The sequence below is a fragment of the Eublepharis macularius genome, chromosome 10 (genome assembly GCF_028583425.1).
Source record: "Eublepharis macularius isolate TG4126 chromosome 10, MPM_Emac_v1.0, whole genome shotgun sequence".
In the NCBI taxonomy this organism is placed as follows: domain Eukaryota; kingdom Metazoa; phylum Chordata; class Lepidosauria; order Squamata; family Eublepharidae; genus Eublepharis; species Eublepharis macularius.
This window is the reverse complement of record NC_072799.1, coordinates 40,837,161-40,851,293: the sequence shown is the minus strand read 5'-3', so window position 1 is coordinate 40,851,293 and position 14,133 is coordinate 40,837,161. Positions and strand designations below refer to the sequence as shown.

Here is a 14,133-nt window from a genome sequence, read left to right as displayed (position 1 = left end):
AAAAGGTAGATTTTAAGAATTCTCTTGCAAAAGAGAAAAATCTACCCAATTCCTTGCTATTGCTATTAATGATACCTCTTTGATGTTCAGCGCCATTGCTCAGATGGCATTACCTCCAATGACTATGATGTTTACAAAGTGAATAAGATGTCTTTAACTCCCATTGAGTTCCATTTTGACTAAATTTTACCCTGTCAATTTTTGATTGAATTACAATAATTCATGGTACTGTTTTATTTAGCTTTTGTTTTTTAAGCAAATAATGGAATAGAATGGAATGAAAAAGACATTCTTCTTTTACCAACAGAGCATGGCTTCATAAAGGCTATGCCTTCCAGTGCTCTGGGTGCATTCAGATGTAATAAAAATCTGTGGTTTGTTAACATGGCAATGAACTTTGGGTTTTGCACACTTCCCCTCTCTTCCACGCATATTTAGTTAGGATACTGAAGATTTCACAGTTTTAATGGTGCATCCTCCTTAGAGGAAAGGTGAAATCAAAATGTGTAGATGGATGTACCTGCACGTGTATGTTTTTCCTGGAGGGGAGGGTAATTCAGATGAAAAGGGAGAGAATAAAAAATCTCTCCCACATGGATGCAATTTAAACTTTAAATATTAGTAGGGAATCCATTCCTGGTTCACTTGTTGTCATGTGATGTTTGGTTTTCATAGCCTTCCTTAGCATCTGAATCAGATGGAATAATGAACTATGATTTGTTCTTACAAAGTGGGATTCCCAAAGTGGTTTGAATTCCTACTTTGCATGAAAGAGAACAAACCAGTTAACTGGGATCTAGAAAATCTTCAGGGAAGACATGACCTGAGAACTTCCAGGGTTCATTTCCATAAAACCCTGGTTTATTGTTATGTCAAGCATCAATATTTCATTGAGTCCAAAAGAGCAAAGACTCTTGACTTCCTTTGGAGTGTTTGCTTTATTAATCTTTACCAAATGACTGCTTGTGTTAGGAGAAAACTAGTTGTAACCAGGATGAGAGAGAGCTTTAACTTTTTGCTGCTTTTTATCATCTTTTTTTTCTTTGAATATATTTTGAAAATTGAACAGATTAAGCCAAGTTTCAACAAAAAACTTCAGAACAAACTTTAGGGCTCTTTAGGGATGCCAGCAAGAGATAGGGAAACCTGGCACTCACTTCTGCAATCCCTTGCAAAGCACACACGTGCTCCCAGCATGGCTTGATGATGTCACTCCCAACAGTGATGTCATTGCACCTGTGGAGAGCGTGCCTGGGAGGTTTTTTGCCCTGGGAGGTTTTTTGCTTCCCAAACCTATTCCCCCCCATCAGCTAATTGAGTAGCGGTGGGGGGGGCAGAGGCTGGGAGGGACTGGTAGCCTAAGGCCTGAAATGATGTTTGTGTGCAAATTTTGGACTTACCATATGAGGGAGTAGATTTAAAGCTTTCTTTCTTGCTTGGTAAATTCAGTAATTCTTCATGTTGGGAGACTGATCAGTAGCACCTCTGCTCCTAAAACTATTGGGAAGTCTTTGCACAAACAAGCTTTCTCACTCATTCCAGCCCATTCCTTCAGACTAACCTGACTTTATTGAAGACCCGGGTATACATTTTTAAAATATATAAAACAAACGTTGGTGGAAGGGTGACTACAACCCTGTTACCTCTACCTTTAAAATATATAGCAAAGACTACTGATACTTGGGAGAGGAAGTAGTCCTGTGAATCAAGGCTAGAGAGAACCATAACTTTAGATTTACCATCTTTTCATTCTGCTTACGTTAATACTGTAAAACATTTACTACCCTGAATTTTGTGTAAAGATACATCTTGTACATTTTATATACAGTTTCAGGTAGGTAACTGTGTTGCTGTAATAGAACGGCAAGATTCAAGTCCACCTTTAAGAACCAATTAAGATTTTCAGGATGAATGTTTTGAGGATCAAGCTCCTTTCATGCTACTGCACTCAGATTTTGCTATTTTATGTAGAGATGACGTTTTGTAGCTTAACAATTGCTGTATGAAATGAAGCTTCTAAAGTACTTAATTTTACCCCTTTCCTTTTTTTACAGGCTTTCGAAAAATAAGCCTCGATGATCTCCGTAAGGCATATATTGTGAAAGATGTTCAACAGTATATACTTCATCGCTTAGATCAAGAAGAAGCTCTGAGACAACATCTCACAAAAGAAACTGCTGAAATGCTGAATCAACTTCACATTAAAAGCAGTGGATGTTTTCTGTACCTGGAACGTGTCCTAGATGGAGTAGTAGAAAACTTCATCATGTTAAGAGAAATCCGTGATATTCCTGGAACACTCAACGGCCTTTACCTTTGGCTTTGTCAGAGGCTTTTTGTGAGAAAACAGTTTGCAAAGGTTCAACCTATTTTGAATGTAATTCTTGCTGCTTGTAGGCCACTGACTACAATTGAATTGTTTCATGCAGTGTGGACCAAAAACATGGCGTTGTCTATGGAGGACTTCCAGCGCAAACTAGATGTTTTGTCAAAAGTTCTTGTTGATGGACTGGGAAACACAAAGATCCTTTTCCACTACAGTTTTGCAGAATGGTTGCTGGATGTAAAGCACTGTACTCAGAAATACTTGTGTAACGCAGCCGAGGGACACAGAATGCTAGCAATGAGTTATACCTGTAGAGCTAAGGATTTATCTCCACTGGAAGCTCAAGAATTTGCTTTGCATCTAATTAATTCTAACTTGCAGTTGGAGACTTCAGAGTTGGCTTTGTGGATGATCTGGAATGGTACGCCTGTCAAAGATTCTTTGTCAACATTAATCCCCAAAGAACAGGAAGTGTTGCAGTTGCTCGTAAAAGCTGGTGCTCACGTCAACAGTGAAGATGATCGGACATCTTGCATTGTCCGGCAAGCTTTGGAAAGAGAAGATTCCATTCGAACCTTGTTAGATAATGGAGCTTCGGTCAACCAGTGTGATTCAAATGGGAGAACGCTGTTGGCTAATGCTGCATATAGTGGCAATCTTGATGTAGTCAATTTGCTAGTTTCCAGAGGAGCAGATTTAGAGGTTGAAGATACACATGGCCAAACAGCGCTTACTTTAGCTGCTCGGCAGGGACACACCAAGGTTGTCAATTGTTTGATTGGATGTTGTGCTAATATAAATCATACTGATCATGATGGTTGGACAGCACTGAGATCTGCAGCTTGGGGTGGGCACACAGAGGTGGTTTCTGCACTCCTTTATGCTGGAGTGAAAGTCGACTGTGCAGATGCTGACAGTCGTACAGCCTTGAGAGCAGCAGCCTGGGGAGGGCATGAAGACATTGTGCTGAATCTGTTGCAACATGGAGCTGAGGTCAACAAAGCAGATAATGAAGGCAGAACGGCTTTAATTGCTGCAGCATACATGGGTCATAAAGAGATTGTGGAGCATCTGCTGGACCATGGTGCAGAAGTAAACCATGAGGATGTGGATGGAAGGACAGCTCTGTCTGTTGCTGCTCTGTGTGTACCTGCTAGCAAGGGGCATGCTTCAGTTGTGAGCCTTTTAATTGACCGGGGCGCTGAGGTGGATCACTGTGACAAAGACGGCATGACTCCACTGCTGGTGGCAGCCTATGAAGGGCATGTAGATGTCGTTGACTTGCTTCTGGAAGGTGGAGCTGATGTGGATCATACTGATAACAACGGTCGCACACCCCTTCTTGCTGCAGCATCAATGGGCCATGCTTCAGTTGTAAATACTTTGTTGTTTTGGGGGGCAGCTGTGGATAGCATTGATAGTGAAGGACGGACAGTTCTTAGCATAGCCTCTGCACAAGGTAATGTTGAAGTAGTACGGACTCTGTTGGATAGAGGGTTAGATGAAAATCACAGAGACGATGCAGGATGGACACCTTTGCACATGGCAGCTTTTGAAGGACACAGATTAATATGTGAAGCGCTAATAGAACAAGGTGCCCGGACAAATGAAATTGATAATGATGGGCGGATAGCTTTCATATTGGCAGCCCAGGAAGGTCACTATGATTGTGTGCAGACCTTACTGGAAAATAAATCTAACATTGATCACAGAGGCTATGATGGGAGAAATGCTCTTCGTGTTGCTGCTTTAGAAGGCCATAGAGATATAGTTGAGCTGCTCTTCAGTCATGGAGCTGATGTGAACTACAAAGATGCTGATGGCCGGCCAACGCTTTACATTTTGGCTCTAGAAAACCAGCTAACAATGGCTGAATATTTTTTAGAAAATGGTGCAAATGTAGAAGCAAGTGATGCTGAAGGAAGGACGGCTCTTCATGTTTCCTGCTGGCAGGGCCATGTAGAGATGGTACAGATGTTGATGACGTACCATGCCGATGTGAATGCAGCAGACAATGAGAAGCGATCAGCTTTACAGTCTGCGGCATGGCAAGGCCACGCCAAAGTAGTTCAGCTTTTGATCGAGCATGGAGCCCTGGTTGATCATACGTGTAATCAAGGTGCTACTGCACTCTGTATTGCGGCCCAAGAAGGGCACATTGATGTTGTGCAGCTATTACTGGAACACGGTGCTGATCCAAATCACGCCGATCAATTTGGGCGCACAGCTATGCGTGTGGCTGCAAAAAACGGGCACACACAGATAATTAAATTACTCGAAAAATATGGTGCTTCTACTCTAAATGGCTGCACTCCTTCTCCAGTCCATACAATGGAGCAAAAACCTTTGCAATCAGTATCTTCAAAAATGCAGTCCTTAACAATAAAATCAAATAGTTCAGGGAGTACTGGAGGAGGAGATGTGCAGCCCGCTTTGCGTGGCTTGTCGAATGGGCCGGGTCATGCTTTTAGTTCTCCTTCTGAATCTCCCGATTCTACAGTTGATCGGCAGAAGTCCTCTCTATCCAATAATTCCCTGAAAAGCTCAAAAAACTCTTCTCTTCGCACCACCTCATCTACAGCAACTGCCCAGACTGTGCCTATTGATAGTTTCCATAGTATGTCCTTTACAGAACAAATACAGCAGCATTCATTGCCTCGCAGTAGAAGTAGGCAGTCCATTGTTTCACCTTCTTCCACTACTCATTCCTTAAGTCAGAATCATAGTTCACCAAACAGTGAATTTGAGTGGAGTCAAGTGAAACCCAGCTTGAAATCAACAAAAGCAAACAAAACAGGGAAAACAGAAAACTCCAGCAAATCTGCAGGGAAAAAAGTGAAACAGAGCACAGCTTCTCAACCAAAAGTCCTAGAATATGAAATGACTCAGTTTGATAAACGAATACCTGTTGCCAAATGTGGGGCCAGTATGCCACTTAAATCAATGCCTATGGACACTCAGTGCAAAATTTTTGTCCCTCCAGCCCAGCAGGAAGTCTGCCGATCACAACAGCAGTTCCTGATCCACCAACAGAGTGGGGAACAGAAAAAGAGAAATGGAATAATGACAAATCCAAACTACCATCTTCAGAGCAATCAGGTGTTTCTTGGCAGAGTTTCTGTCCCACGAACAGTGCCAGATCGGGGGCACCAAGAGGTTTTGGAGGGCTATCCTTCTGCAGAGACAGAGCTAAGCCTCAAACAAGCCTTAAAACTTCAAATTGAGGGGAATGACCCGAGCTTCAACTACAAGAAGGAAACACCATTATAAGAGGTGAGCTGTTTTCAGGGGTGGCAGGCAAGGTGATAGGGCAGGCAGGAATGGGGGTATGAGCTCTGAGCACCAACCAAGAAAGCGAAGGACCCCATGTGCTTACCAGGAGGCATTGCATAGTATCTTTGAGTTGGGGCACAGTTGGTGTTAACTGCTGAGCTGCACTGTTTGTCAGCTTATCAGCCCATGCCTACATAGAAGATACATTACCTCCTCAATTGCTGGTTAGGCTCCATCCCTCCCTCCACAGTCATTCCTTAGCACCTGTGTGATGCTTGTCTGTAACATCACTTTTGACCACTTTTCAAATACTTGCTCAGAATGAATTCTCAGAGTGTGGTGAAAACATGAAATTTGCCCTGAACAAGAAATAAGGCAGATGTGAGTCAAGACATTGTTTTAATCTGTACAAACAGCAGCTTCCATTGATTAAAGGGAAAGATCAAAGTCTCAGTGAAAAAGAGTGTGTGTGCCATAATTACATATAGGTTAAGTCTACTGTGAGAATTTATTCATGAAACCATTTTTTAAAAAAGCAACTGTGCTTAAGCAAAGGTAATGTTATCTCACTTACATAATATAATAAAAATATTGTATGTATAGTTAATACAGCTATATTTTAATCCACAAAATCAGTATACCCCATCCAATGCAAATACAGAATTTTCTTCTAAATTGCAAACTTCTCTCTGCCTTAAAGTGATTCTCATGGCCGGTTATCAAATGTATGGCCAAGAGCCAAGAGTCAAATTCTTTTCACCATTACCTTGACCATAATGCTTAGGCCCAGTAGCCGTTGTTGCTTTATCATCAGTCTTTCTATCCCCCGTCAGTGACAAGTGTTGTTGTGACACGGAGATGTGAATACACAGGACAACATCATGTTACTGAGGGTGGGGGGTGGGGGAGAGAGACCTCAACCTGGGAATCCTGTTTCCTTCGGCATCATCCTGCCCACAGCCCTATGTCTTCTCTAATTCCAGATAACTGTTCAGCCCCCAGGAAATTCTATATTAGTTTTATTCTTCCAAATAATTAGTGAAGATATCAGCTGCTTCATCATCTGTGGTAATCTTTTTGGAATGTAATCTTTTAATCTTTTTTTTTTTTAGGATGGTTCCATGACACCATGAATTGAATGAAGAGCTTCTTCCTGCAACAATTTGTCAACTGGGCTGGGATTAAAGCATGTCTTGCTTGTCGAACCACCATGAAAATTATGGATGTGATCACTGCAGTTACTTTGATTACTGTGATGTGCCTAAAAGTTTAAGGCTGCCTTCTTAGTGTAACCACCTGTGCTTCAGAAATTTTATTTTGTGTATTTTGTACTTAATACACAGAATAAGCACTTTTACTTTCTTAGTAGCAGAACAATATATGCTGTCCTTCTCTGACACAGCTGAAAAAAATTGTAAGTGCTAGGAATTTTGAATTTCTTGTTCAAGAAAGCTTGATTGATGTGCACATGCCACAGTGAATCGTGTGCTGAGAGGCAATGCTTTCCGTATTTATTTTGTATTCATGTGGCAAAAGAATGTTGAAAGTCAGCAAAAGATGAGAAGTGTCCTGTGCCTCCTTAAAGATGAACCACTTTTAATATCCAGCATTATTAAAGTCCTGTTGAACCAAAGCTGACTGCTTTGCAGCACTTCTGATGTAGGTCCTTCTGCCTGCATCAGCAGTGCTGTGGCCTGAGTTTGCAGTAGTTCGATTCTAGGGTCCCACAGGACTTCTGTCTTTTGCTGTAGCACACAAGGGACAGGTTCACATGTTCAGAAACCACACCCAGGTTCTCAGTTATCCCCAGATACAGCAGTGCCAGAACAGCAGCGGTGTACACAACGTTGGCAGGTTAGAAACCACTTCTGCAGTCCCAGATGTAAATGCCAGATCATGTAGCTGTGGAGAAGTTGGTTCACTCATTCTTCTCCATGAGATCATGAACACACCAACACCACACACAATGCTGATCCTAACAGGGCTACTCTCTACACTTTCATTTGCATTGCCATTGGGTACAGTCAGTTTCCTGTGTAGTTCAAAATATTCTCTCAAGCAAATCTTGTGACAGTGTTGGCTAAAGTACAGTACTTGTGTTTACGTCTGGTCAGTAGTGGAGGGGAAGACAGTAGCACAATTCTCCACACGTACCACTCATTGTAAAGTGTATCCAATAAGGCAGCAGTGCTTAGTACTTAGGAATAGTTCTCACATCACCCACTTAATTATATTAATTCAACCCTCCACTGCCTACATTATCAGGCAAGAGCTCAAGCACATGCTTCTTCAGCCAGTACCATGCCTAGCTCCAGGTTCCTTGGGAAAGGACAGCTATCGCACTGTTTTGCACACAGAGGGTGTCATCTTAATTCCCTGGGATATTGGCCAATCCTAAGAGCACTTTCCTGGAAATAAGCCTCATTGAATGAAATAGGGCTTACTTCAGAGTAGACCTGATAAAAAGTTCTCCCAGTTATTTACCCAACTCAGTGATGTTCACTCGGTGGCTTAGGAGTCACATGTGGCTCTTTGATGTGAGACTTGTGGCTCTTCGGAGCATTGTTCCTCAGTATGGCACCTGCCCCATTTTTCAGAAAAGTGGGCAAAGCCATTACTGAATAGGGCTTAGGGTTGGTGGGTGGTTTCCACTTTGAAACAGTGGTTGCTGGAAGAACATGTAAGCTGTGAGCCTCCCTGAGGTGCAAGTATCATGGCGGGGTGGAAGTCAATGTGGCTCTTTAGGCTGATGTCCTTTGCACGTGTGGCTCTCTGAGCCATGGAGTGAGTACCACTGACCTAACAAGACTGGGGAAGTTCCCTGAGACCCTTGTGAGCAATGGCCTGTTTGAGTTGATTGTGCTGTTCTGAAAGGTCCTGTAGTCTGACACTACATAAAGCAGCATCATATGCTCCTAAAATATTGTAAAACTAGATTTTACATACCCATAAAACTTCAGTTGCTTCTTTTTCAAATGTAAATAAAACATTTTCTGTAGTTGGAGCTTAATAGATGTATATAAAAAAAAGTGTCCATATAATATATATATATGGCAAGAGTCACCTGGGAAAGAACACAGTTTTATCTCCAATATGTCCCTTGGTCCACCCCTTTAATTGCTCCCATACAGGTTGCTGTTCATTCCTGGAGTGGAAGAGGGGATCGAACTTGAGGATGTTGCTGATTGATCAAAAACTGCTCTTCACCTTGACACTGGATGGCCTGCCTTCACCGCAAGTGTGCACAAAGTCACGTTTAAACCATTTCAGTATCCCTAAAGCCCAGGCAAGCCCAGTCTCATCAGATCTCAGAAGCTAAGCAGGATCGGCCTTGGTTAGTCATTGAATGGGAGACTTCCAAAGAAGACCATGACCACCATGCAGAAGCAGGCAGTGACAAACCACCTCTGTTAGTCCCTTGCCTTAAAAACCCCAGCAGAGGTTGCCCTAAGTCGGCTATGACTCAACAGCACTTTCCAGCACCAAGGCATACCACACATGTACATTCAGTTCCCGCAATATGCCAGACCTCCTCAGGAAGCTAACTTGCCTATCATAACAACAGACATATTGCTATTTACTTGTAATTCTGAGATGAGTTGTTCCCACCTTTTGGGAGACTTGTAAAATAAATACTTGGGTACTCTTGCAGATAGTTTCAAGAATGTCGTTAATGGCTTTAGTAAGGGTGCCAAAATGTACTGCCAGCTTGTTCTGAACCTCAAGTACTGGGCGTTTGCAACACCGCACAAGAATAAAGCTCTTCTTTCTTAGCAGACATACGTTATAATTTGCAGCAAGACACCCCGAAAGATTGCTTTCATCTGCTGCTGAGATTGTATTTATTTAATTGTATTGCTTTATTACATTGTGTATCTTGTGAATAGGGGATAAAACTTCTGGCTGTTTTCACAAGGAGGCTATATGTTGCAAAAAGCTTCATGTCTTCACCAAAATAATACTGACATTAAAATGAGCTTGTCGGGTTAAACATTCCTATGCACAGAAATCAGCTAAACAGAAGTCCCACGGATATCTTCCAGAATCCAAATGAAAAGTTCCTGCACAGTTTCAGTGATGCTTTGGAATACAGCATGCTTTTTCTCTGTTAGAAGTATCCCTTTGACAAGAGTGTGAGATTGTTTCGCATTGCTTTTAGTTTTTCGTTTTAATATATTGCAACTCTCAAAAATTCATCATCTTAAAATGACAGTTCTGGATTTTTCTTTAAAAAATGTGACTTCTGGGTGTGGTTCAGTTCTGCTAAATCAAGACTTGGCAGGGCTGATCAGTTGTGACTGAACTGAATTTTAAACCATTTGCCTCCACCATTCCATAGCTCGCTCTATGTCTTGTCCTCTTTTTTTATCTTTTCCAAAGCTATCACAAAGGGTAGTAGAGAAGGGGTCCCAGTTTATGACTGGAAGCATTCATAGCTGTACCACGTGTGCCAAGGAAGCTGCCTTAAAAGGGAGGTAAATGGCAAAATTGTCTATCTAAAACCAACAATGTTATGGTATAGTTTATCCCCTTTATCCCTTGTCAAGGTCAGTATTTGAAAACAACTTTGATTTACTTAACCACATAGTTTTCTTTTGTCTGTTATGCTGCTATGCAAATATCTGTTGATGCTCGACATCCTCCATTGGAACTCTTCAAATAACTTGGTGCACAAATAAGACTGTTTTTTTTCCTGGACTGGGTTGTAAATAGCCTATAATGTACATTGAATTTCACATTGTAAAATTTTTATTTTATTTCTTGTATTATATTAAGCAAAAATCCCTATGTATATGAAAGTGCATAATAAATATATTTGCTTTTCAGCACACTTTTGTTTTTGTTTTTGCTTTCTTTTCATTCTTGGAAGCAGCATTCCTAAATATATTTGAGGAACTAGATTGAAATTTATTGGATAATTAGGGCATGTCTACACCAGCGCCACCTTGGCACGTTCATTCCAGCTTGTCCCAGCACTAATCCTCATGTATTTCTAAAACATTTGCACACCTGTATATGCATAAAATCATGTTGATGCAATGTAAAATTAAAGAAGGGAGAACATGAGTAGTCCCTGTGGGATTGTGCTGAGTCTGAGCAAGGACAGAAACTGTACTTCATGGGAAAATTAGCAGGAGATGAGTATTCATGTTCCATATGTCAGTGTTTAAAGAGAAGAAGATTCTAATGATGAGACAGAAGCACTGCAACAAAGGCTGGGATGGGGTGCCTGTACCATGAGTCCACATATTAGAGAGTGGTCTCAACCCATCACAGAGTTTAGCTTGTTACAAGCTCACTGAATTTGGCAGTCTTTACCATGCATAACTCAGTGCTAGATTGTGGCCCCTACTGTTTATGGGTTATTGGCATTGTACACAGGAGTCAAGAAATGGGGTTGATCAGGGGCATCAACAGGACTGATACTTATTTCTCTGTTTAAATAATCTAAAAATCTTTTAGGACAGCGTGAGCTCTGGATTGCACTGGGCCCAGATGGCAAAGTAAGTTACGTGAAATCCTCCTTCGGGGGCAATGATTTTTAAAATTTTTGATAAGGTTCATAGATGTTCGGTAGAGATTTTACAAGCCAATTTAATATATACTGATACAACCTTTTCCCTCGTTTCAATCAAACCTTGTTTATTCTCTTGTTACATAGTTCTGTATAATTGTTATTTACAAACATGATAAGCTTAATAGTGAATGTGTATGTGTATTATATAATTCACAGATTTCAGGACTTCCATAATTTGGCACAAGAGAGTATAGACCAAGGCCCTATCTATTTATAGTTGAGGGTGATAAGGATAGAAATCTCTGATTTTCTTGTTCTCCCTCTGAGGCGGAGGACATCTTGGGTGATTCCCACCGTCCAATCGGGGAGGCAGGAAATGACAAACCTTTCTTCCTCTTCCCTTGTAGGTGGGATCACCCTCGGTTTTCCAGTTCTTTTCCTGCCTCAGGGGAGAGCAGTAGGGTGTAGGCTAGCTCTGCTATCCTGTCCTACTCTTTACTCTTTATCTACTTTTTTCCTTTCAAAAACCTTTTCGCTCTCATCACACGCTGCCCAGAAGCAGACAGGACCACAAGAGAGCCTGGAACCCGCCCAGGGGCCAACCCAAACGGGCCAGTTTTCACTCCAAGTTCAACAGGTCACAGGGATTCCGCACCAACCGACAGGAATCCGAGGACAAGGGTCAGAAGCCCTGACTATCACGACGCCCCGGTGGGGGGAAGACTTCTCCTGTTCCGCAAGGCTTGGGAGGAATCCGAGGCGGACGCTTGGTCCTTAGAGATTGTCTCCAATGGCTACTTAATCGAGTTCGCCTCCCTTCCGCCGGAACGTTTTGTCCCTTCTCCCCTCAAGAAGAATCAGTCCAGAAACCACATAACCCTGAAAGCGATCCAACACCTGTTGGACATACAGGCCATCGAACCAGTGCCACCTGCCGAGAGGGGGCGAGGGGTGTATTCAATTTTTTTCACAGTTCCCAAGAGGAATGGGGATTGGCGCGCCATCCTCGACCTAAAATATGTCAACCGTCATATCAGACTCAGACACTTCCGAATGGAGACCCTTCGCTCCATTGCAGAGGCCTTGCAGGAAGGGGAGTTCCTGACCTCGATAGACCTGACAGAGGCGTACCTGCACGTCCCTATCGCTACACCACACCAACGGTTCCTCAGATTCTGTGTCAAGAAGGATCACTTTCAGTTCAGAGCACTTCCCTTCGGCTTGTCCATGGCCCCACGAGTATTCACCAAGCTCCTGGTGGTCCCCATTGTCAAATTACGGGAGAAGGGCATTCACGTGCACCCGTACCTGGACGACATTCTGATAAGATCCGCCTCCGAGTCCGATTCAATCAGGGAGACAACGTTCACCATTCGTTTCCTACAGAGCCACGGCTTCTTAATAAACCTGCACAAGTGCTCACTGAGTCCTTCGCAAACGCTCGAACATCTGGGCCTGCTGATCGACACAAGGAAGGGCAGTTTTTTCCTACCAGAGGACAAGAGAGCCAAAACCAGGAAGCTCGTGTCACAGATAATCAATCAACAAGCGTCTCCACTTATGGAACTTTCAAAGCTAATGGGTCTGCTCGTGGCCAGTTCAGAAGCCATCTACTGGGGCAAGTTCCACACAAAACCACTTCAGGCCTTCCTGCGCCCCTTCCAGTGGCAGATTGCCCAGAGATCGAACATCAAAATCCAAGTACCACACTCCGTGAAGGAAAGCCTGGGGTGGTGGACAATCGACAACAACCTCCGCCTAGGCAAGAGCTTTCTGTCCCCGAAACTCACCCAGCTCTTCACGGACGCCAGCCTGAGAGGCTGGGGAGCGACACTACACGACGTTCCTGCCCAGGGGGAGTGGTCAGAAACGGAACGGACTTTACCCATCAACGTCTTGGAGATGCGAGCAGTTTTCCTGGCACTGAAACATTTCGGGAGTGTGCTCGACCACGTCCTGGTACGGATGGACAATGTTGCCACAAAGACCTACATAAACAAGCAGGGAGGGACCAAATCATCCCGACTTCAAAGGGAAGCCCACCAGATCATGACCTGGGCGGAGCGCAATCTGTCCTCCATCAGAGCGGAACACATCAGGGGGATCCAGAATATTCACGCGGACTGGTTAAGCAGGGAGTCGCTCCATCCCGGGGAGTGGTCCCTGAAGAAGGAGGTATTTGCCTTACTGACAGAACACTTCGGAACACCGGTAGTGGACCTCTTCGCTTCTCACCGGAACAACCAGGTCCCACGATTCTACACCAGATATTACCATCCGCAAGCGGAGGACACGGACGCACTCACTGCGTCCTGGCCCGACTCTCTACTGTATGCCTTTCCTCCCTTACCAGTGATTCCAAAATTGCTAAGGAAGATCAGACAAGTCGGAGCAACAGTCATCGTGATCGCTCCGTGGTGGCCCAGGCGACCGTGGTTCTCCACTCTCCAACTGCTGTCGATATCACCACCTCTGCAACTACCATTGCATCCGGACCTCCTACAACAGGGCCCAATCCGGCACCCTCATCCAGAATGGTGGGCGCTGACTGGATGGAAATTGAAAGGAACATACTCCAACGAGAAGGTCTTCCCTCGGGAGTCATTGACACATTACTAGCGTCCCGAAAGAGTTCCACCATTCGCATATATAACTGTGCATGGAAAGCCTTCCATAGATGGTGCAAACGTAAGAAAGTATCCCCTCTGGACCCGACTGTACTCTCCATTCTGGGTTTCCTGCAAGAGGGCCTCGAGAAGGGCCTTAGACCAGCTACCCTCAAAAGGCAGGTCGCGGCCATAGGGTCAGTCTGGATGAAAGGCGAAGGGACTCCACTAGCGTCTCACCCGCTTATTAGGAGATTCCTCAGAGGAGCCACACTGTTGAAACCTCCACCGATCCACCATTTTCCTACTTGGAGACTCAACGTAGTTCTCTCTGCACTGACCAGACCACCATTCGAGCCAGTGAGAAGTGTATCCCTCAGATGGCTGAGGATCAAGACGATCTTCCTGGT

General features: G+C 43.6%; 1 protein-coding gene across 4 annotated transcripts in view; it reads left to right on the top strand.

The window, feature by feature from the left end:
* ANKRD50 (ankyrin repeat domain containing 50) overlaps positions 1 to 10,430 on the top strand; it is a 56,442-nt gene extending 46,012 nt beyond the window's left edge. For all 4 annotated transcript variants that reach the window (XM_054989929.1, XM_054989926.1, XM_054989928.1 and 1 more), the window contains exons 4-5: positions 2,055 to 5,599; positions 6,712 to 10,430. In XM_054989929.1, the coding sequence (XP_054845904.1) occupies positions 2,055 to 5,596 (3,542 nt within the window). In that variant the 3' untranslated portion in view covers positions 5,597 to 5,599; positions 6,712 to 10,430. The remainder of the gene's footprint in view (positions 1 to 2,054; positions 5,600 to 6,711) is intronic.
* Positions 10,431 to 14,133: the final 3,703 nt, after the last annotated feature.